The sequence below is a fragment of the Misgurnus anguillicaudatus genome, chromosome 3, assembly GCF_027580225.2.
Source record: "Misgurnus anguillicaudatus chromosome 3, ASM2758022v2, whole genome shotgun sequence".
NCBI classification, from domain to species: domain Eukaryota; kingdom Metazoa; phylum Chordata; class Actinopteri; order Cypriniformes; family Cobitidae; genus Misgurnus; species Misgurnus anguillicaudatus.
The window spans coordinates 34,046,475-34,071,816 of NC_073339.2; the positions used below are offsets into that span (position 1 = coordinate 34,046,475).

At 36.7% G+C, this 25,342-nt stretch overlaps 1 protein-coding gene across 4 annotated transcripts in view; it reads left to right on the top strand.

The window, feature by feature from the left end:
• Window positions 1–3,607: 3,607 nt before the first annotated feature.
• The window catches only part of tbc1d1 (TBC1 (tre-2/USP6, BUB2, cdc16) domain family, member 1), a 78,084-nt gene continuing 56,349 nt past the window's right edge, over window positions 3,608–25,342 (top strand). For 2 of the 4 annotated variants that reach the window (XM_073865167.1, XM_073865168.1), the window contains exons 1-3: window positions 3,608–4,003; window positions 5,398–5,634; window positions 24,965–25,255. In XM_073865167.1, coding sequence (XP_073721268.1) covers window positions 3,743–4,003; window positions 5,398–5,634; window positions 24,965–25,255 — 789 coding nt within the window. In that variant the 5' untranslated portion in view covers window positions 3,608–3,742. Of the gene's footprint in view, window positions 4,004–5,397; window positions 5,635–10,069; window positions 10,563–15,541; window positions 15,685–24,964; window positions 25,256–25,342 lie in introns of those variants that run through there. The other 2 variants (XM_073865174.1, XM_073865184.1) reach the window with 2 other exon arrangements.

Here is a 25,342-nt window from a genome sequence, read left to right on the forward strand (position 1 = left end):
GCACATAAAATGCTTACCTTGGTGTAACAACCACATTTTGTCATTTTACCCTTATCTGATTTTTTCCTAATACGAAATGATTTGCTCAGAAATATGACCATAACTATATTTGTAAATGTACAATTTAAAGCTGCTTCATTATAGGCTGTTCACGTAATGGCTATTATTTTATACCGTAATTTAAACATGAAGTTATACGTTTGGTCTATTTTGGCTAAAGTTTATAATTAGTTTAAGCTAATGTAGTTTGTTTTATTTATAATGTAATTTAAAGGTACTGTTAGACACCTTACACCGCTGTATTTATAGACCCACACAGTTGGCAGTAGAGATCACAGTGGTGTTTACTTACGGTTACTTTTACTACACAAACCTGAACACACATCTGAGCAATGCTGCCAGCGGTCACGCGAACACATACACGCGCAGGGTGCGCGCGCTACAACAAATCAATAACGGAACAGTGGCAGGTGCGGCGCAGTGGAGCGGTAATTTTTTGTGGTTAAACTTTATATTGCTTTTGTGTCATACATATTCAATGTGTATTTTATTATTGCCAACATTAATGACAAGAACAGACTATTTAACAACACAAGTAACATCTATTCCACAATTTAATGTAAATCTCCGCTAGATTTTATTTCGGCTCGGACTGTTTAGACAAAACTTAAACTGTGGGAAACTTTAGAAAGCTACTTGATTTCAAAGCATAACCATAGTGAAATTAATTGTTAACTTGTTTTCTTTACACATATAGTACTGGAAGATCGTATCACTCCGCTTGATTTGGACACCATCGATGTTCATTCAAACGTCAGATGAAAAGACTTCCTGAACGCGCTCGTAGGCTACACGAGCGCAGCAGGTTTGCAACTGCTGTCGCGTAATTGTTGCCGTATTGAGCGAATAATTTAGAGATATGTCATTATTTTTAGACAAATCGCATTTCACAGAACAACTCCCGATGGGTCATATCATTATAAGGTGTATTATGAGAAACTAACGGAATGTTATTTCAAGAACTTCCTTAAAGAGGCGGTACTACATGATTGTGCGGTAAGTGAAAGTTAACTTTCAGCTTTGCTTGCATTCATCATAAACTGAACAGTACAGAAAAACAACACATGTCTTGGGTTTTATAAAGATCCCACTTTAAAAAATACTGTGGTATACCTTACTAAAGACACTAGTGTTTTTGAACCTTACCAAGTAGCCTATTAAAGTACTACTACTATTAGTTTACAATATAGAAAGTGCAATAACATAACAGTTTCTATAATATACTACATTTTACTAGTTAATAGGCTTCTAAAGTAGGCTATACTACAGTATTTTTTGTGAGATTTAGCTGACAGTCTTACGACCCTCCTACATATGTAAATCTTAATATTTGATGACGTTTGTTTTAAATTTTTGCAGCTTATTTCCTGTGGTTCAACTGGGTTATTGCATTAGCAGTGCAAAGGTCATGGGTTTGATCCTAGGAAATACAAATACTGAAACAAACTGTAAAATTGTGTTGATACTGTATTCTAGTTCAAAGACCGAACTCTTTTGTTCATGACCTGTCCAGTGGTTTCTGTCCTGTGACATATTGCCATCTCTTGTGGTCAGAAACACTCTCATGTTGACCCTTCTGTAAATAGCAGATGCACTTCCAAAGACACGTTAGGCTATTTATATTCACTCAAGGTTTTACACAGAATGTGTTTGTGCATCATACGCTCCAATTTACAGTGTGACCTTATCCACTTTTACTGGATGATGTTGGTTTGCCTTCCTATAATTAGCATTATATAGGGGGGTAAAATCTATTCTGTAGCCTAGTTCTTACACTACCAAAAAAATGTAAAAATAATGTATGCAGTAGTAGGGCTGTCACAATTATGAAATAATTGTCTCATTGCGATTGTTTGACCTCATCGCAATAATTTCAGATCACCGCAATGACTGCACATCTCTCTAAAAAACACAAGGGGGAGCTGCAGTGCCTGTATAAATGAGACCGTATCAGATTACTTTAAATATGTATATTAATATTAACTGCCAGGTAAACCTTGCAAAAGATTTAATTTAAATAATCACAATAATGTGTGAAAATAATTTCATAAACATAAAAAATAAAAAAATAAAAATAATTTCAAAAATGTAGAAGAATTAAAGGCTCTCTAAGCGAATCTGCGAGACGTTAGTTATTGTTGACGTTTGAAACTGTTGTCAAACAGACGGAGCGTAGCTAACTCCTCCCCCTCCCCCTCCCTTCCGTGCTTTCATGAACGCGCCCAGCCCCCACCCCCAAATCCTTTTTGTCGTTTATTGGCTGGAATACTTTGTTTTGCTTTGTGATGCTAGGTTTGGCCACTTGTTGATATTGCCGTTTGTGAAGCCTGGGCTGTCTACAGAGATCGCGTTTTTTTTACAGTTTGATCAGCGGACAGGCAGCAAGCAGATAGTGAGGAGATGTTTCCGGTATGTAACAAAAAAATTTTTATGGTCTAAAACGCTTCAATTCGCTTAGAGCGCCTTTAAATGTAAAAGCCCTAAAACAGGCAATTAACCGTCATAATCGCCACAATTTATCAGACAATTAACCGTCAGCCAAATTTTATAACCATGACAGCCCTATGCAGTTAAACAACAAACGTATAATCATATAATCATGAATTTCTCAAAAACTCAATACATGTTGCTCACATATATTTTAATACAGTTATACAATGTAATCTGATTGTAGCTATTAGGACTATTAAAGGGGCCATGGCATAAAAGTCAGACTTTTTCCATGTTTAAGTGCTATGATTGGGTTCCCAGTGCTTCTGTCAACCTGTGAAAAAGATCAACCCTGTAACTTAGTATTGGTAAATCATTCTCTACAAGCACATAAAAAAATAGGTCGTTGAAATTTGTCTCTCCTTATGATGTCATAAGGAGCTCTTATTATAATAATACCGCCCCTTAATCTGCACTATCCAACCACAGCATGGCCATTTAGTATAGAGAAAAGCACAATTGAGTTTTAATTGCAACAAACCACCATCATTATGATCAGTGTTTGAATTTCATCAGCTCATTTGCATTTTAAAGGACACACCCAAAACGGCACATTTTTGCACACACCTACAAAGTGGCAATTTAAACATGCTATAATAAATTATTTATATGGTGTTTTGAGCTAAAACTTCACACATGTGCTCTGGGAACACCAAAGATTTATTTGACATCTTAAAAAAGTCTTGTGCCTTGGCCCCTTTAATACAAGTCGCTGAAATAAACACCTCAAACAAACACATCAGGCTCCAGAGGGTTAATGTAAATTTGTACATGCTATTTTTATTTGTGAATTATTTTGTGACTGTGTTCCCCATGTGTTATTTTGTTGTGTCCCTCTCTAACATTTAGGAGGGCTTTTAGAGTAAGCTTTCATAAGCCCTTCAAATAGCAGGGTTGATTGAGATGACATTGAAAGGATTTGCCAAAGGGCACGAATCTGATCCTTATTCAAAGAGTGTACTGAGATGTGTCTCTAAACTAAAGGATGCTCAAGATATGTCTTTTGTCCATATATGGTAATATCACATTTATTAACATCTACTTTATCCTCCCACAGACCCTTTTCCATGGAAAAAAATCTCTCATCTCAGAGAAACTCTGTAACAGATTTCCAGTTTATTTTTGCTAGAGCGGTAGATTCCAGAATGATCTCCTGTTTATAAACATTAACATCACTCACAAACACGGGAACATGGAGGGTATTTGTTTTGAGGTCAAACCTGGAAGTGACCTGGTCGGAGGTTGCTCTCCCTGTGCCCTCACACCAACACGTACCAGGTCGGACGATACGCAAAAGGAAGAAGAAGTGGAGATTCAGTACAGTTTAACTATGGTTGGCTCATTGGCCATCCATCCACAGACCACCATGGCCATGCTGCCCTGGGTGGTGGCTGAGATACGGAGACCAAAGCAGATGGAGAAGAACAGAAGCCCTGGATTCACTGGAGGCCAGGTTAGTGACCATGTCTATGTAAATAAATATAAACACAGTTTTGATAAAGCCATTCAGAAGTAGCACTTTGTTGGCAGAATCTGTTAAACAGCATGGCAGTCTTTCAGCAATGTTTGCTAAATGAATGGACTTAGAGGGTTTTGCAGCGAAAGACAGTTAATTTTGTGTACCAATCACTAAATGACTATACAATCAGCTAAAGGATTATTAGGAACACCTGTTCAATTTCCTATTAATGCAATTATCTAATCAACCAATCACATGAATTCACATTGCTTCAATGCATTTAGTGGTGTGGTCCTGGTCAAGACAATCTCCTGAACTCCAAACTGAATGTCAGAATGGGAAAGAAAGGTGATTTAAGCAATTTTGAGCGTGGCATAGTTGTTAGTGCCAGACGGGCCTGTCTGAGTATTTCACAATCTGCTCAGTTACTGGGATTTTCACGCACAACCATTTCTAGGGTTTACAAAGAATGGTGTGAAAAGAGAAAAACATCAAGTATGTGGCAGTCCTGTTGGCGAAAAATGCCTTGTTGATGCTAGAGGTCAGAGGAGAATGGGCCGACTGATTCAAGCTGATAGAAGAGCAACTTTGACTGAAATAACACCTCGCTACAACAGAGGTATGCAGCAAAGCATTTGTGAAGCCACAACACGCACAACCTTGAGGCAGATGGGCTACAACAGCAGAAGACTCCACCGTGTACCACTCATCTCCACTACAAATAGGATAAAGAGGCTACAATTTGCACAAGCTCACCAAAATTGGACAGTTGAAGACTGGAAACATGTTGCCTGGTCTGATGAGTCTCAATTTCTGTTGAGACATTCAGATGGTAGAGTCAGAATTTAGCGTAAACAGAATGAGAACATGGATCCATCATGTCTTGTTACCACTGTGCAGGCTCGTGGTGGTGGTCTAATGGTGTGGGGGATGTTTTCTAGGCACACTTAAGGCCCCTTAGTGCCAATTGGGCATCGTTTAAATGCCACGGCCTACCTGAGCATTGTTTCTGACCATGTCTATCCCTTTATGACCACCATGTACCCATCTTCTGATGGTTACTTCCAGCAGGATAATGCACCATGTCACAAAACTCCTAACTAATAATCTAATAATCCTAATAATCCTTTAGGTGAGTGTATAAGTCATATGTGTTTACTTTTAACATTTAAAATACAGTGTAATACAGTGATGGTATCAGATGATAATACAGTACTAGAAAAAATATAATTCTAGTAAAAAATACTGGTGGTAGTTTTATAAAAATCATGGTGATTATAATATCCATGTACCATTGAACATATAAGGTACTCCCAGGAAAAGACACAAAAAAATTAATTAATGATGTCACTGTGTGTATTTTGCATTGTTTTATGTGATGGTCTAAGGTTCGAGATCGACCTGTGGTGCTAAAGATTTCAGCCAGCTCAGTGCGTTGCGTTCTGGACACAGCCGGGCCGGGGAAGCCATGGGACCCATTGCAACATATGGTTCTGTTCGATCATCGGCCTCATCTTATCACCAAACTCATTCACAACAGCCAGGAGCCGAGCTATTTCGGCTGTCTGCTCAGAAAAGAGAGGACTGCAACCTGCTATGTTTTCCGCTGTCAGGACCAGCTGCAGGTAAGAGCAGATGAATTTAAAGGTATAATTCACACAAAAACTAAAACTTTGTCATTATTTACATTATTTGAATCCTCATTGTCTTTTTTTTCCTTCAGATTTAAAAAAAGTTTGTTTTGGGTTTTATGGTTACTATGGGAGTAGATGGTGACCTCCTCTGTCTTCTGTATGCGAATGTTCATGATTCATACCAAAATGCTTTTTTGCATAGTTGTGTTTGACACATGAAAACGTCTCGGGTTACGTATGTAACTGTTATTCCCTGAGAAGGGAACCAGACGCTATGTCTCCCTTGCCATACTTCCTGCGTCCCTGTAACACCGTCTTTGGCAATATTTCAGATAGCGATATACTTCCTGGCTCCCGCGTCATCCTTTCTTTGTCATTAAGCCTCACCACTTACCCCTGGAGGCGTCCCCAAAGTGCCACTGCAGTGACGCAGGGCAAGTTCCCTCAAAAGTGAACTGTAACAATGTATCTTAAAAGGCAACATGATGTAACCTTGCTCTCACTTGAAATGTGTCCCCACATTTAGTCCTTGAATGTGAAGTTATTAGACCTGGAAAGTCCTTGAAAGGTCCTTGAATTTGAAGTTAACCAAGGTGTGGGAACCCTTAAAGAGCTCAGATGCAAGCCAGTAAACGCCACCTTCATCAAAAATGAGATCATGATATTAACCGAATCCTTTGGCACATATTATACGTTGATTAAATAATTTTGCTTCAAATCTGCTTAATCCCGGCCTCGGGCCATTCAGAAGTAGTTCTTTGTTGGCAGAATTTCTTATACGGCACGGCAGTCTTTCAGCAAATTCCGCTAAATGCACTTTGTACTTAGATGGTTTTGCAGCGAAAGACTTTCAAAGCTGTTAAAGGCAGGGTGCATGATCTCTGAAAGCCAATGTTGACATTTGAAATCACCTGAATAAACACGCCCTACCCAAATAAAATCTGGACCTTCTTTTGATAGACCCGCCCTACACATACGCGACCCAGACAACGGTGTCGGTTAGTAGACACGCCCCTTACTGCTGATTGGCCACAAGTGTGTTTTGGTAGTTGACCCGACTCCCTTTTCCAAAGCATTTATCAAAATTCATGCACCCCACCTTTAAATACCAATGACTTAACTGACATTTGTGAAAATAAGCCGCTTAATTACTGACTAATAACCTTTTCATCACTATTAAAGTTAAATGACTGAACCTAAACACAAGAGCCTGATAAAAATTGCTCATTTACAAGAAAACATGTCGGACGCATTCGCATTTTGGATTTTGCATTTGAGATCTTCAAATAAAGACAAAGTTAGAACGAGACCTTTTTATCTACATACACCGGGGGTCCCCTTACATGGAAGTCGCCATTTTGTGCCGCCATTTTTCTAAAGAAGTCCTTAATGGAGAATTTTTTTTACTAAGTTGTCTCCGACGATGGCATGTTTGTCCGGTGGTGGCTGCCGTGGCTTTTCTGTGCGTTTCAGGAGCGAGGGGTGAGCAGTTAATTGGGCCGTTGGTTGCAGTTCGCAACCTCACCACTAGATGCCGCTAAAATTTACACACTGCACCTTTAATTTATATTTTATAAAGATCTACATAAATGATTTGTTAGGATTAATATATAAAACAAACCCACAGCTGTGTTAAACAACATAATGCAAAATATAACAGGGAATCAGTTCCGAGGTTTGAGTTTTGTTGTTTGTGGTTTTCAAAATGAAGGGTTAGTTGACTCTGAAAGTTTACCATAGGTCATTATGTGTTATTCGCACAGCACGTATCGCTTTGAAGTGAATGTCTTTTGATGAGTGAAAGTTTGGCGGTTGAAATGTCAGCCCGCACTCTTTGTGCATTTTTGCATCTCGGTGTGCAGAAGTTTTTGTTCAGATAAGAGGGAGCAACTGAATTTTGACATATTTTACAGAAAGTGTGATCGACTGATACTTGCTCATGCAAAACGTACTTCACAATGCTAGCTGGTTGCAAGCGCATTGCTGTGTGGTTGCTTAGATGCTGGTAAGGTTTTTGGCTTTTCCTGGATGTATATGGAAAATGAATTGGGATTCAAGTTCGGTTATGTACGTATGTACATTATGTGTTTACGAGAGACATACGGTTACATATCTTTAACTGCAGCTTGACATCAGGTTACTGTAGCGGTAAACCATGGGTGTTTTTTACCAGTACAATAGACTGCTTGTTTACAAACATTGGGACTTGGTGATGGAGGATCTGATCGATAGATTGTGAAGTTTCCTTCATCAGCCTGCATTTATACAGGATGTAGATATAGGTCGCCATAGCAACCGTTTCCTGTGAGAGTGAGCCAGACACAATCTGTTTGATGTCATGGTAAACAGACAGATAGATGGAAAGAGAGATAATGGTGTGGGGAGTGAATGGATGGATGGATGCTAGAATAGTAAATCAATAGAAGTGGACTGAGGAGTCCCCATATTTTCTGCAGGTGGATAACAAACATGTGTATAAAGTGAGCCAACCAGTTCACAGTTTGCAAGATCTATTCCAGCTTTGTGTGCAGATGGTTAGCAAATGGACAATGTGGGTGACCCGGAGGCGTGCGGTCTGAGACCGAGGTTACAGAAAAGGTCACACAGCAACCTTTGTCTGATCTCATATCTTCATCTCTTTCAATATTACTCTTGTCTAACCACATTCACCCTTCCCACACAGCAATATTTATCAGGCATGGTTTTATGCTTTTCGCGAGACAATATATGAGATCATAATTCCACTTATGCCATTTATCATTTGAGAGACCATACAGCTGTCATTTGGCTTACCAGCTTCAAATATACCAAATACTTTTAAATCCTTTCATGTGGTTCATAAAATCTCTGTAACTTTGGAGTGGGAGTTGTGGAAATATCATAAGTCACATTAAACCTAGTTTTAACCATTATACTTTGAGAGTATTGACAATATAATAGGTTCACAATTTCGCATTAAAAAATATAAGAATAAATCATATTTGGCATGCTGCCTGAGGGAAGGCTCGGGCTCAAAATATTAGCCCGAACCCAGAGTAGTCCCCCCCTCCTTTACTGGGATAGATATACCTGCTGAGAGGAAGATGATGTGGGGAGGGATGCTGAAAACACTGTCATGGGACAAAGGTGAGAGACGGCTATATAGAGACTATAGATATATAAATAAATAGGATTATTATGAACACCTGTTGAATGGGAAAGTAAGGTGATTTAAGCAATTTTGAGCATGGCATGGTTGTTTGGTGCCAGACGGGTCGGTCTGAGTATTTCACAATCTGCTCATTTACTGGAATTTTCATGCACAACAATTTCTAGGGTTTACAAAGAATGGTGTGAAAAGGGAAAAACATCCAGTATGTGGCAGTCATGTGCGTGAAAATGCCTTGTTGATGCTAGAGGTCAGAGGAGAATGGGCCGACTGATTCAAGTTGATAGAAGAGCAACTTTGACTGAAATAACCACTCGTTACAACCGAGGTATGCAGCAAAGCATTTGTGAAGCCACAACACGCATAACCTTGAGGCGGATGGGCTACAACAGCAGAAGACCCTACCGGGTACCACTCGTCTCCACTACAAATTGGAAAAAGAGTCTACAATTTGCCAAGCTCACAAAAATTGGACAGTTGAAGACTGGAAAAATGTTGCCTGGTCTGACGAGTCTCGATTTCTGTTGAGACATTCAGATGGTAGAGTCAGAATTTGGTGCAAACAGAATGAGAACATGGATCTATCATGCCTTGTTACCACTGTGAAGGCTGGTGGTGGTGTTATGGTGTGGGAGATGTTTTCTTGGCACACTTTAGGCCCCTTAGTACCAATTGGGTATTGTTTAAATGCCACGCCTACCTGAGCATTGTTCATACCTTTATGACCATTCTGTACCCATCTTCTGATGGCTACTTCCAGCAGGATAATGCACCATGTCCAAAAGCTTAAATCATTTCAAATGAACATGACAATGAGTTCACTTTACTAAAATGGCCCCCACAGTCACCAGATCTCAACCCAATAGAGCATCTTTGGGATGTGGTGGAACGGGAGCTTCGTGCCATGGATGTGCATTCCACAAATCTCCATCAACTGCAAGATGCTATCCTATCAATATGGGCCAACATTTCTAAAGAATGCTTTCAGCACCTTGTTGAATCAATGCCATGTAGATTTAAGGCAGTTCTTAAATCAGTATGGTGTTCCTAATAATCCTTTATGTGAGTGTATATTGAATGATACATTTTCTAATTAATCCAATTTTCCAAATAAATAAAAGTCGTTTACTTACGTTTAATAAATATATTTTATAAATTAAATAATGTAATGGCATAATAAATAACATCATAAATAAATAAAAAAGATTTGTTTCTTATTTCTTTAGACAAAGACGGTTTGTTTTCTTTGTGCACTGAATCCGTCTGCCAGCAGGTGGTGCCCAAATCTTGACACTTGAAAGTTTCTGTTGCACATTTCTGCCATCACCTGCATATCACACCTATAATCATTTATTCATGTTAATTTTAAACGTTTTAATCTCGATTCTTACCTAAATCATGCTTTTTTATACTGCACCTACTTTTACCTACTTTTATTTCGACCTAAACATGTATTTATTTATTTCTAATTCATTCAAACCTACAATTTAACTTTGTTCTTCCTAAACACAAATCTGGAAATACTACGGAAACAGTGTTAGCATCCCAGTGGTTTTGATAACGATCTTATATTTGAGTGTAATTTTCTCTCATCATGTGAATGTTTGACGGTCACATCCCACTGAGCGCCGTTCATACGGCCACACTACAAACTTCCACTGGCTAGTTTCACTTTATTCTGGAGATCTGGATGGCAGAAGCGATGAAATCTCGCTTTCAGATCTTCAATTTGCTGCGGAGGGATGTAAAAAGCGAGCAAACAAGTGAAAAAGTAAGTTTTTTCATAAAGTGTGTTTGGAGTTTGTGTAACTTAGTGGGAAAGTGTGTGTTAGCATGCTAGTTGTTTAGCTCCTGATGTGAGTTTAGTGAGGATTAGCTCATCATTTATTTTACATTAATTTTATTTATTTATTATTTTTCCCGTAAACCGTGAGTAACGCGGTGTTTATGTAAAGCCATAAAGTATTGTTTATATGGATGGTAAACTTTTCAGTTGTAAAGTAGAATTTGTGGTCGTGTTTCAAAAACTACACAGTTGTCTACATAGACAGCACTTTTAGAGCAGAATGCTCGTAATGCACCGACACCTTAGTTAGGAAAGTTAGGCAGCTCGCTAGGTTTTGAGAAGAGCCAATGTGTCATTATTTCTAATATTAAGAAAAGGCCGAATAGTCGCCTGTTGCTGTCAGAAATAATAATAATATTGTACTATAAAAATGATTTATCTACTTTAGATAAGTATAAATACAGTATGGCGGCTTATTTTATAGTTTCCAACTGCAACATTAGCTGTAAGAAATGTCGCTAACGTTAACTTACTGATTTCTTGCGTGATAGTTTTAAGTCTCGAATAAGTTATATTTGCCAAGCTCAACATAATGTGTCAAAAAAGTTAGATAAGTTACGTAGGTAGTGAAGGTTCCTATAAAAACAAATGGGTGGTGCAGTTTATTCAGTCAGTAAATTAAAGAAGAATTCAAATAAGATCGATATGTCAAATTTGGGAAAAAAATGAATGACAGCTACTGTAAATGAAAAGATGAATAGATGGCTGTGGTTGAGAAATGGCAAAGTTTTATCTTGTTTCCTTATTAAAGAGAACAATGAGTATAATGAGTTCCCATTCTATTAAATTGTGTATTCACTTTTGTGGTGGCCATTGTGTTGTCTAAAATGTTTTGTGTTGGTTTAGTTGTCTGTAATGTGTTGGTTTAGTTGTCTGTAGTGCTTTTACATTTTGCTTTAGTGTGTGTTGAAGCACCTGTGCTGCTTTATAGTAGTACTAGTACTTGTAGTAAATGTTACCACCTTATTTCTAGGTGTGTGTCATAGTCACATGTTCTGTCTACACCTCATGTGACCGCTGCCTCCCTACTTCTTAAACAGTTCCTTAACCTGTATGTATGTGTGTGTGTGTACAGTATGTACTAGGGATGCACCGATAGGATTTTTTGGACCGATACCGATTTAAACAGACAACTTCTGGCCAATACCGATGCCGATATTAAACACTTGTGTACAATACTTGGTCTATTAGCTAGTTTATTTCAGCATCAAATTATTTTAACTGAACATGGATTGGATCTTATTAACATTCAACTGACTATATAAATATTGCTACTTCAAAAAAATGTGGACTTTTTTCCCCCCACTTAAGTTCAAATTCGTCAAAAATCGGCCGATAAATATCAGCGGCCGATACATCGGTGCATCACTAGTATGTACACTTTATGTGGTTTTCATTTTACCACGTACTGTATGCGTTGTGTGTTTATACCTAATCGTAGATAAAAACTAGGGCTGGAGAATATATGGAGGACATCAGCTTTATTATTATATTTAATATACCGGTATATCTTTATATTTGTGTACTTGATTGTTTCAACTAAACACCCATTGTTGCTGAGTAGTTTTCTAATGTTCAGTGTCAGGAATAAACACTATACAGAAAAAATCCCTAGTAAACCTTAAGTTTTTCCTTAAATTAACACACAAAATGTTTTTAATTTATGTGTACCAATAAAAAAATACATAGTTATCAACTGCAACATTTGCTTAAATATTTAGTGTTACAAATTACTATGTTTTAATAGATAATAAAACAATTCTGTGTTTTTGTACTGTACAAAAAATCATATTAACTTAAGTTTTTGTTTTACTTTAACTTAGCAAATTAAGTTAAATAATTTAAACTTGTTTTATAAGTTATGTTAACTATATAAGGACTTAAAATAGTATGTTAAATTGACTTGCATAACCAATATGATTAAACTTGCAGCATTGCTGAATTTTTTTACAGTGATATAAATTATAATATAAATGTGTATATATTTTAGTTTCCGTAGCAGGTTTTATAGTTTCTCTGCACTGTAAAAAATTAGCTGTAATTATGCAGCTGGTTGCCAGTAACTTACTATAGATTTAAATTTGTTATTTACTGGCAACAGTTTTTCAAAGTTAAATGAACATTAAACATTAACAAGTCTTTTTCTTTTACAGAATAAAACTATCAGCAAAATAAGAAAAGCACACTATCTACTTGCAAATGAATACAATAAGTTTTATTGCAACAGTTTGAAACGTTGCAATAAAACTTATTGTATTCATTTGCAAGTAGATAGTGTGCAGGACTTTTATTATTTTGCTGATATCAGGACCATATTGTCCTGCTTACCCACGCATCTATCACACACAGGTGTGCGACGTTGTGGTGATACAGAATATAACTATAAAATGCAAAGCATTCTGGGAACCAGAAATCCTCATCAACCTTTTTAGTTTTCCTTCAGATTTTGGTTCCCAGAATGCTTTGCATGAGGCTGTTATTTTTGTTTTATTCTTTAAAGATACTTAATGTTTCATGTTCATTTAACTTTGAACAAAGTGTTGCCCAGTAGATAACGTAAATTTAAATCTACAGTAGTTGCTAGCAACCAGCTGCCCGTAATATTGTAATTTCTACAGATTTTTTTTTACAGGGGAGGGTATTATTAGAAATTACTTAATGTTGTGAATGTGATAATGAATGTTTACACTTCCTAAAAATTTATGTTAACTATGTATTCTTTGAATTTTGCATCATTGTCATATGACTAATGCACTATTTTTGTTAAGTGGTGGATGTGGTGGTGAGATGACATCATAGTGTAGTATTTTCCCTCTCTTCCTGTGATTTGGTGACCTCAAAAACCCTGAACTTTAAGATAGCTGTAACAAATTGGCGGTGGGTGGAGTGGACTCATGGGAAATGTATGTGGAATATCTTCCTATACCATCACAATGTGTAGTGAAGTCTATAACAATAGAATATTACAAATATATTTATGTTAATATTTGTAAAACATCACAGAGTGATTTAAGAAAAATGTTAAAATGAGTTTGCTTTGTCATTTGTCAGGATTGTCAATTCCCCTCCTTCCAAAACTTTTTCAACAGTGTGTATAGACGGTTTACGCAGTAACAAACAACATAAACAAACAGCATTTGTGGAACAAATGTAACTTCCGGTCCTTTAAGTCATTTAAGAGTAGTTTATTTCTGATAACAAGCAAAATAAACAAGAAGTAGATTACTGTAGTTTAACTAAAGTGTATAAACACACTGAGCTAACCTTACTGTGTAAAATGTACTATAATGTAGACAATGTTATCTACAAACTGGCTGCCAAATCTCCCTTCACATAGCAGTTATCCATGATCGCCGCCTCCCCTCATCTTTAGGAAACCAAAAAAATTGTTATTGTCGACGAGGTGTTTGTTCTAGAGTTCAATTTAGCCACTTGTCAGACCAATAAAAAACAGAGAACAGAAGTAAAGTTCTGTAAGTCGATTGTATCATATTTCTTGATAAAGTCAAGTCGGGCCCAGGTCAGAACCTTGTGGCACTCCACTAAATCCCTCTTTTATAATCTGTCTTTCTCTGTCCAGCTTTTTTATTTGTCTCTTAATGGGCCTGCTGCAACATTAAAGTGCTAATGCAAGCTATTGTTGTAGTAATGATTAAAATTGTTATACTGTTTGTCACTCATCCGGGTTGTTCATCAACTTGTCAGACATTGTGTATTAACTGACTGCAAGTTGTTGGGTAAGTCCAAATCTAACTGCTGTGTGTGCTAAAAATAACCTGATTGTTGTTGAATTTGCTCGCTGATCACTTTCATTCCTCCGCTAAGAGGCATGGGCAGTTTGTTTGGGGCTTTCTGCCTTGTGTATTCATGCCAAGCTGAAAGGGCATTGACTTCTTTTTATTTTTGGATGACTTGCTGTTCCAGCCCTCTTGACTTCCTCTGTATGTGTGTGTGTTACTGAGTAAGAACAGACCATGGGTTTGTCTCAAGTGTTATTGGGCACAGACGAGGGAGAGAGAGATGCATAGCTATTAGCACAAGCATTAGCATAAAGTATGGGAAAAGTCAAAGCTCATACTGAATATGTCTGATTCCTCATTGAAAGTAGATGAATAACTTTGAAAAGCTGTGTGTGTCTGTCACATTTCAGTACAAAATCTATATAATTTTTTGTTTTCTGGAGTTTAGACTTTAAGCTTTTGGACTTATAGGTAATAGATCTATAGGTTATAGATTATAGGTTATAGACTTGGATTTAATTCCAAACAACTTTGTATCCTATAAATTGTTTTGTACTATAAAAATTGCATTCTTAATACTGTTATGCCAAAAAATGTTATCTAAATTTTAAAGTACGTAGTTCTTATTTTATCTTGTTTATCTGACACTTTACACTGCTGACTGTATTACAGTGATATAGATCTGTATGAATCACCCTTGAAAATAATGCAATTTTAAAAACATGTAAAAAGTGAAAAGAAAAAACAAGTGAAAGTTCTTGTGCATTTATAGTAATAAGAATTTGGAAGATCATGTCATAAAAATCACAAAAATATTGTAGCAATGCAAGCATTTTGAACCTGGCTTGCTTGATATTCACCTGTGAAGACGTTCTTGTATTTTGAGACTTTGGCAGGCCTGTAAGCAAACTTCCACATAGTCAAATACTTTTAGGGGAGATAAGGTCAGCCAAGAGGGACTGAAGGGTAAAAGAGATTGCAACTTTGTTTTGCGTCTGACGTTGATCTTCCCTAAAACGTCACCAATGCGGTGCTCTTACTGAGGCACTGTATTGTTCTGAATCTGCAGAAGAGGCGGAGCTCCAGGCAGCCCCAGGTCCTATGAAACAGAGGAACAGTTAAGAGAGGGAGGGACGGGAGAACAGAGAAAGCTTTGAGGTAAAACTTAAAATGTGAAGGTGCAGAAAAGTAAAGGTAGGTGAAGAGAGTAACATACAGTATAGTTGAGATAGAAGATGAGAGACGATACAGGAAAGTGAGAAGAATCAGGTTTGGACATGCCTGTTTTGCGTAGATGGTTCAGTCAGGTAAGGAATATAATTTCAGTCATTTCTCTATTCAGTTTTAAGTATTCACACATATGTTTTCCAGTTTAACTTAAATAATGAATATGATGCTGTTTCATGTCCAAATAGTTTGGTTACAATGGCTCCCAGTAGTCTTCTAGATGATCTAAGGCTAATCTAAACTAAAAGTTTAGGTTATGTAGGCCTGTTTGATTTGTGTAACTGGTATAGTGTACTGAGTTTAATGTCTTGGGTCTGCTATTCAAACAGAACTAAGACATTATAGTCTGCGTATGCACATTTCTGGTTAGCACTTAGCAGGTATTTATTCTCTGATGTTCCTGTTTGCAACAGGCTGTTATGCAAGACAAGTCTTGTTGGTACTTGAATTTGCAAGTTCATCTGCTTTGGAACAAAATCTCATGAATTGATGATATTAACCATAAGAAGTGACTTCCTTGAAAAATACCACCAAAAAAGTTTCCATTTCAGAATATCATTAACTAGATGTAATTTTTTACCATAAGCATTGCATCTAAGTTATGTGATCTGACAGGGTGGTGACCACTGCAGCTTTATGACACCTGGTTACACACATAAGGAGCATACTAGTTTGCTTCAAGTGTGTGGCCTTGCTGGAGTGTAGCTTATATAAAAAGATGACGTAATGGTGGCATGAAGTAGGGGAGAGCGGGGGCGAAAGTAACGCGGGACAAAAGTGACAAAGCGATTTTCTCCGAGCCCTGATAACATTTGCATCCCAAACTATGACAGCATCTTTTGCAACATTTGATAAAACTGAAATTTTTAATAAAAATGTATTTTCATTATTTTTTACAAAGATAAATGACAAAATATGTTTGCAGTTACATATTAACAAGGTCATAGTCATGTATATTTCCTAAAAACAAGTGTAACACAAACATCTATCTTGTTTTGTTGTGTTACTTTTGACCCACCTGTGTGTTACATTCAGGGTCAAAAGGAGAGGTCTCTTCACGGGTTCACTTAGATCTGTAAACCTGAGGTCTGACCCAATCGCGTTTGGGTCTAAAAGTTTCACATGTGCCTTGGACACGGGTCCAGTACAATAATAGCGGCATCTGGTAATTTAAAATGAATGTGTTTTTGCCGAACAGACCTGAGAAGACCCCAAACTCTCGCGTGTGTGCGTCAATGTCCTTTTCAAACCTCTCATCTGTTTGCCAAGAGCGCTAGCGACATTGGGTGGCTGGCGGTAGGTTAATTTTCATTGAGACAGACATGTCAGTCAATTTAAAAATGTACATTTTAGTGGTTACCTTGGTGTCGTCGTCAGATAACAAAGTAAAACAAATGGAGCAGCTCGCCAAATTGGTTGTGAGGCCAGTGAGGTTTCTTTCTGTCTGACTGCTAAGTGTGGGTATGCAGAATACACACACATCAGTGCCGTTTACCTTCGGGTCCAGTCGGGTTAAAAAATGCCACTAGTTCGGGTCGGACTTGGGTCTAATTTTCTCGAGTTTGTCTCGGGTCGTGTCTTTCTTAAAAAAAAATTATTTATGCAGGTTGGGTTCGGGTATAAAGTGATTCGGGTCATTTCGGATCGGGTACATTTCTTTGGACCCGGGAAGAACTCTAGTCAAAAGTAACAATGCGCTACTTATGTTCAAAGTGAAATTATACTGAAGTTGTTTTACATTTCTTCAAAATCCCCCCTGGTATTGATAGACCACACTTGTGAGTTATTGACCACACAGCAAAAATATATAACTGTCTAAAACATTTTTTTTTTTTAAATAAGTTTTTCTGAAAGTGAAAAATGGTACTTTCGCCCCTGCTCTCCCCTATGGTGCTATTCATTGACATGATTGACTTATTGATACATGCTGATGTCACCTAGACTATGCATGCAGACAGTTTTTTTTATTTGTAATGAATCCCAATTAAAAACAATGTTCCGCTTCCACAGTAATGTAATACTTAGCATTTTTGTCAAATCAAGGTATATTTGACAATATTAACGTTTCAGAAGCCAAAACTTAAAATAGTTGGTTGAATTAACTTCCAAAACCAAGTTAACCAATAAACCAGTAAAGTATACAGCAGGTAAAATAAGTATTGAGCACATCACCATGTATTTCTAGAGGTGCTATTGACATTAAAATTTCATGAGATGTTGTAACAACCCATGCAGTCCACACATGCAAAGAAATCAAACCATAGAGGTCCACAAATTAAGTTGTGTACAATTATGTAAAACGACACAGTCAAAAGTATTGGACTCCTGAAGAAAAGAAGGTACATATGAAGCATGGAAAGCCAAGACAGTCAGTAATAAAAAAGTAGCTGGTTCAGTCCCAACTGATGGCCTATAAAATAGTGTCTCAATACCAAGGTGTCATGCAAGAAACATCTCTTGATAGGTAACCCCTAATTTACAGGCACAGCCAGGGAAACTCTCCATTGGTTTCAGAGAAAGAAGAAAAAGCTGCTCAGACAATCACCTGACTTGAATCTTATTGAAAATCTATGGAATAAACTAAAGATCAGAGTTCATAGAAGAGGGCCCACCGAACCTTGAAACTTTAAAGAATGGGTCAATCAAATCTGAGAATGCATGGAACTAGTTTCTCCATACTGGAAAATAATCCTTTCATTACCAAGAAAGGCTTTTGTACAAAGTATTAAATGCAGGCTTCCCACAGGTCCTTGAAATCCTTGAAAGTTTGTGAATCTGGGGGAAATAATTCAAGGCCCTGGGAAGTTTTTGAAAATATACATACATAGATACAGGTCATTAAAAGTGCTTCAATCTATTAAATTTTATGCAAGAAAATTTCTGGAAAGAAATCCATATTATTCCCTGTGTAGTGTAGGATAATGTCATAAACATTCTAGACTTTTTAAGCACACGCTAAACTGTTCGCTTTAAATGCTTATATCTTTTGTATGCGAACGTTGATTCATACCAAAATGTTTTTTTGCATAGTTGTGTTTGACACATGAAAACGTCTTGGGTTACATATGTTACTGTTGTTCCCTGAGAAGGGAGCGAGACACTGCATCTCCCTTGCCATACTTCCTGCGTCCCTGTAAAGCCGTCTTTGGCAATATTTCAGAATCATTGGTTGAATTTGATATACACATTCAGACGCACTTACCCCTGGAGGCGTCCCCAAAGTGTCACCACAGTGAAGCAGCGTGAGTTCCCTTGAAAGCGAACCCTAACAATGTATCTTAAAAGGTAACTCGATGTAACCTTGCCCTCACTTGAAATGTGTCTGGAAAGTCCTTGAAAGGTCCTTTAATTTAAAGTTAAGGTGTGGGAACCCTGTAAATACATTTCAGTAAATGTGTACAATACTTTATTAATGTGTCATTTTACATTATTACACATAACTTAATTTATGGACATCTATGGTTTGATTTGAATATGTGGATTGCATGGGTTGCTACCAACATCTGGTGAAAATTAGTCAATAGCACCTTTAGAAATATGTTAACTGAGAAAAATATTCAAAAATTATTTTACCCCCTGTACATTTGTAGCAAAAAGTAACAAACTCATGCTAACTTCCTATAATCCAGTCAGTTCTAAATGGATAAAATCAAGCTCGGCTAACCTTTTTACACTTATATTCTGTCTCTCTATTCAAAATATATCACGAAATGGGTAGTTAATATCTTTTATAAAACGGCCAGTTCTGGTTCTTCATTCTGATTGGTTGAAACGCGTTCTCAACTGTGATAAAACTCACCGGTAAACCCACGGCTCAAACCGTATTACATAGCTTGTATCACTGCGCCACTGTTGTTGTGTACTGTAGAAAATAACTGTCAAAATGTCGGATTTTGTTGTCAATTTTGATTTATTGGGTGGGCTAATTATATTATATTGTATTAATTATAATCCTCAACAATTGAACAATTAATGGCGATATCCAGATAAGTGTCAATAAATATTGTTGAGTTTTCTTGTTGATTAATCATTAATGCTTCCGTGAGGAGTAGTTGTACCGTATATTATCCACTGGGTGGCGATCTTACACAAACACTGATGCTTTCACTCAACACTTTAAAACTCAAGTGTATTTTTTGATCAGCGATCTGAATCGGATTTCTAACAAAAGTCATTCACAGAAATGGAATTATCCCAACATTTTGCTCAAAATTTGAGAGGATAAAAGAACAATTGAAGGTAGGGTGAAACGTTTTTATTTTGTTGTTTGAAAGCAGAGGGTCTGTTCTTTCATTTGATATATTGTAGCTATGTTTATATATCTAAAGAAGAACATTTTTCTGGAAGGCATTAATGTTTAACTAAAGGTGGGTGGCAACTCTTTTAAAAAACGCTGGCAGGGAAAGTGTTAAGCATGCTTAACACAAGCACATGCTTCCAAGCATATCCACACGTCAACAGTTGCACGGTATAAATGTTAATGTATAAATTAGATGAATGTTAATTTATGAAAATAAACACCACAGTCTTAATGAATCATATTTTCATTGTGTCTTTGCTCCGTCTGTTTTGCTTGGGAACCGCTCTGTTGCAGACACACTTGAGTCTGAGGAACTACTTTGTTTGGCGGAAGACTAATATCTGTACTAATATAATTACAACTTATTTGCTGTGTTTTATTATATGAAATCCTGCTATACATAATTTGAAGCAACCGTTTTATAAACGCAATAAGCCCCGCAAAGCAGTGGGTTACCAGTGCATTTTATAACGGCTAAGGGGGTTTTAGGCACTCCGCTTCGCGTCGTGCCTAACAACGCCCCTTAGCCGTTATAAAATGCACTGGTAACCCACTGCTTCTTGGGGCTTATTGCTTTATTAATGTTCAGTTTAACAAAGCAGGATAAATATTTGAAATCTTGTAACTACTTATGAGACTAGTCAATGAATGAATGTTTTAACCTTTATCCAAGTCACAGTGCATGTTGATCATAGTGAGTCAGTATTTGTCATAAGATATCCAGGTTTTGCATCCTGAAATTCTGATGATCTTAACATAAATGTACACACAAACAGTGACTCACAAGCTAGCACATACTGAATCAGACCCATGTACATGCTCTAATGAAAAGCACTCATTCAGAAACATTAAGCTGTGTGATAGATATTATTATCCAGAGAGTCTGTTTGCATCTGCATACAAATGATGCTTGACCTTTTCTCATGACTAATTTAGTAATCGCTTTTTGCAATAGATTCCCTCATGTTATTTGTTATTTGTTAATTATGATATTATGGATATGTTCAACTGAAGATAATATAATCCAAATACTGTTAGGATTCATTTTTAACAGTGCTTTCCTGGTCTTTTTATATTTGTGTAATATCTCTGAAAAAATGTGCTTGCACTCAGCTCAATTCTTTCTTTAAAAAATGCCTTGTAATTTTATTTTTTGCTATGTAATGCAATGACCTACATTTTAAAGGTGCAGTCTAACGACTAAGATGCACCGATGTATTTGCCACCGATATTTATCAGCCAATTTTTCATTAGTTTAAAGGGGTCATATTATGAATTTATTTAAGATGTAAAATAAATCTTTGGTGTCCCCAGAGTGCGTATGTGAAGTTTTAGCTCAAAATACTCGACAGATAATTTATTATAGCATGTTAAAATTGCTCATTTGTAGGCCTGAGCAAAAGTGTGCCGTTTTTGGGTGTGTCGTTTAAAATGCAAATGAGCGGATGAAATACAAACACTGATCACAATGATGGTGGTTTGTTGTAATTAAAGCTCAATTGTGCTGTCAAGTCCTTCTTTTCTCCCTCTTTCTCTCTGCACTAAACGTCAGTGCTGTGGTTGGATAGTGCAGATTAAGGGGGCGGTATAATTGTAATTCGCCTTGCTACCTACCTCACAAAACAGGCGAAATCTGAACGACCTAATTTTTCACATGCTTGCAGAAAATGGCTTACTCAAATTAAGTTACTGGGTTGATCTTTATCACATTTTCTAGGTTGATAGAAGCACTGGGGACCCAATTATAACACTTAAACATGAAAAAAGTCACATTTTCATGCCATGACCCCTTTAAAACCATCTGCATATCAGCCATAGTATAAAAAGCAACTATTACAAAAACAGATTAGTTTAGTAATTAACTAAAGATACAGAGTTGTATTTTTAAGTCAAATATGAATTCATGTGGTTAATAAGAAATAGCCCCAAGTTGTTTTGTAAATCGATATTGACCAATTCTGGCCCCTTTTTATTTACATACAGGACTTCAACCCGTTTATGCGGTTTTCAAAAAAATTATGACAGCCACTTAAGCCAAGAATAGCTTAAGTGTCCAAATAGACTGCCTTACATACACTTTAAAAACACTCACTTTGTGAAAAATGTAAGTTAAAAAGCTTAAATTATTTAGGTATTAACAATTGAAGCACTTATGAAATAACTCTTAAAGGGGCTTGTACTAATAGCCTAATGTTAGTTGCTTTCTCACAGGCCAGGCTGCTTGCGTTGGGTTTAATTTTTTTAATGACAATTGCTGAATTAAACTTGGACTGAGTTCTTCAGTAAATTAAATTAAAGATTTGATTCACATAAAATAAACGCTGCAGATGTCAGGTGCACACAGCTTAGCGTTAGATACAAAGGTAAATTTTTTTCTGTAAAAGTGAAATATATCAGAAATAGCTGTTGCCATGTATTTTTTAAACTATGGGTTTATGTTGAATAATGTTAATACATAGGCATGATGGGATAAATACATTGCATAAAAACACATGCACACTTTCATTATATTGAAACTCAGTGTCCATCGTCTTTAAATGCATGGTGCATGATCTCTGAAAGCCAATGTTGATATTTGAAATCACCTAAACAATCACCCCCCTACCCCAATAGAATCTGGATCTTCTTTTGATAGACCTGCCCCACATATACACAACCAGGCAATGATGTTGGTTAGTAGACACGCCCCTTACTGCGAAAGGAAAATCCCACCTTGTTGAGTGACAAAATGCTCAACCTCTACAGTTTAAAAGATCCACCCTGTTTTTGGCCTTGTTAAAAGGTTAAAAGGAAAAAATATCTACTGTGCCCTTTTTAAAATGCCCACTGTGGAAAGAGTTTGGGTTAAAATGTTTTTCTAATTTCATTATTTAGTACTACATAAATTCATTTAAAAAGAATTAGTGTAAAATAGTCTCTTATCAATTTCAAAATATCACAATTACCCCATGATTTACTCTCTTAAGCAATCCGAGATACACATGTCCATCTTCTTTCAGACGAACACATTTGTAGTTATTTTAGGAAATGTCCTTGCTCTTCCAAGGTTATTATGGGAAAAAATGGGGATCAGGGAGCAACTTCTGACTTTGAAGGCCAAAAGTGCATCCATCCTTCATTGATGTAATCCACACAGCTCCAAGCGGTTGATAAATGTGTATTTTGTAAATTGTACAAAAAAATATAAACTTTATAACTCTATAAATTATGCAATAATTTTTAACATTCCAGAAATGTATTATCTTATTAATGTATTAATTATCCATAATTTAGAATACAGTATTAAAAAAGTTATATCATGTAATCATGCACAAACTGAATTTGACTTTAAGCACATTATTGGGAACATCCCTGAGGAAAGCCAGATGAGATTTTGATACAGCAAGAGGGAAGACATTGATGATTTCAACATGCTTTTCATTTATTTGGCAAAAAAAGAGAATGTGTATTGCCATCTACATGAACTTTGTGGTGTTTTAGCACACAAAGATAACTTGCATTTATCAAAATGCTTAGATTTATCACAGAGAGGCTGCTTAAATACTGCAGAGAGTAATGTGTTTTCATCGATCGGATCGCAAGAAACATAACGTTGAGACCTGTAATAATTAAATCTGTCTCTTTTGACCACTTCTGCCTGATTACTTTGAGGGACAATTTATGAAATAAGATCGCGCAACTTTCACACGCTAGCAAAATGAAACTACGCGGAAATCAGCCGCTTTCGTTTTATCAATGAAAGGCTAAAAATAGTGCTAAATACTCAGAAAAGACGCAAAACATTGTGTTCAGTACCTCAGATTAGATAAATGGGCGGAGAGAAGGCTGTCTCGTGTGGCTGTTTGAACACATTCAACCATAGACTGCACTGCAGTTCTATTTATTGTTTTATTTCCGCTGTCATCATAGGTGACATGAAATAAAAAGGTGATTTAAGGAATTTTGTTGGTGGTTGTTGGTGCCAGATGGGCCGGTCTGAGTATTTCACAATCTGCTCAGTTACTGGGATTTTCACACACAACCATTTCTAAGGTTTACAAAGAATGGTGTGAAAAGGGAAAAACATCCAGTATGCGGCAGAATGCTTGCTTAAACTTAACTTAACATAACCTTCGTTGCAATGAAAAATATTCAGTTATTTTAAACTATTACCATATGCATATTTGCGATATTTTTATATATTGTACAGCCCTAAATGCGAGCAACATTGAGCATCTGTATATCAAAGCTGAACAATTCCTTTTAACACTGCCTTAAATAACCCATAAACACAACTATAGCAGTTCATAATGTAAATGTGCACAGTATGAGTCTCTTGGGTAAAATCATTATGATATTCATGACCGCAGGGAGCATTGAGGAAGTGGAAGTATACATTTGATTGTTCTCAGTATAATATTGCCACTTGTACTCCCTAAATGTTATGTTTTGCAAGACTTGTTTCGAGTACGTCTGCCAGTGTCTTTCACAGGATTACAGCTTTTGATGAAATATGTGTGACATAACACCAGTCAGATTTTCCTTTTGGCTTAAAGACACTCTGAGCTCATGAAGTTACTGTACAGTATCTCAACCATCATGATTACTGCAAATGCAGTTCAAATGTGTCTGTTTATTCATTTATTTTAATGCAAAATGCAAAGTTTTTGTATATAATATATACTGATAGTTTTCTTTCCATGAGATAATATTGCTTTAGGGAAACAAACATGTATTGTTTCTCAATAACAAAAAACAGAAGAGCTACTGTTTACTGTTTGATTAACATGATTTTATTTTCTAAATGTTACTTTTAAACTTTTAACTTGTTAACAAAGTAGCAGTTCTTCTGATAAATCCCTTCTGATAAATGTATATCTTCTTGATGCACATAATTTTCTTTCTAAATCCAGCTCAGCAATTTAGTATAATTTAGTGCCAAAGAAATTTATAAAAGATGTTTTATGCGGATTTGCTATTTATAAAATTTTGATTAAATCTGGATTAAGATGGTTGTTTACATTCACATTGCTTACTTTATGCACATCATTCTTTATTACTCTCTGTCTGTTTCCTGCCAGGTTCCAGAGATCATCAGCACTCTCAGGCAGGCTGGCAAAAGTTCTGCCCGGCAAGAAGACGCCCATTCATTTCTGCCAAACAACATCCAGCCGGAGGCTTTCTGCTCAACGGCAGCTGATGCCGCAACAGCATTCGCTAAAAAGTTTGAGGTGTTGTTCTGCGGGCGAGTGGTGGTGGCCCATAAGAAAGCGCCGCCTGCATTGATAGATGAATGTATCGAGAAGTTTGGACGTGCCAGTGTGACGGGCACGATCGCAGCGGGTTTCAGACGAGCGTTCTCGCTCACACAGGTGAAACATTACAAACATGTGCATTTTAATCTTATAATTTGGGGTGGATTGCTAAAAATGTTTTGGTTTTGATAATTTCTACTTTCA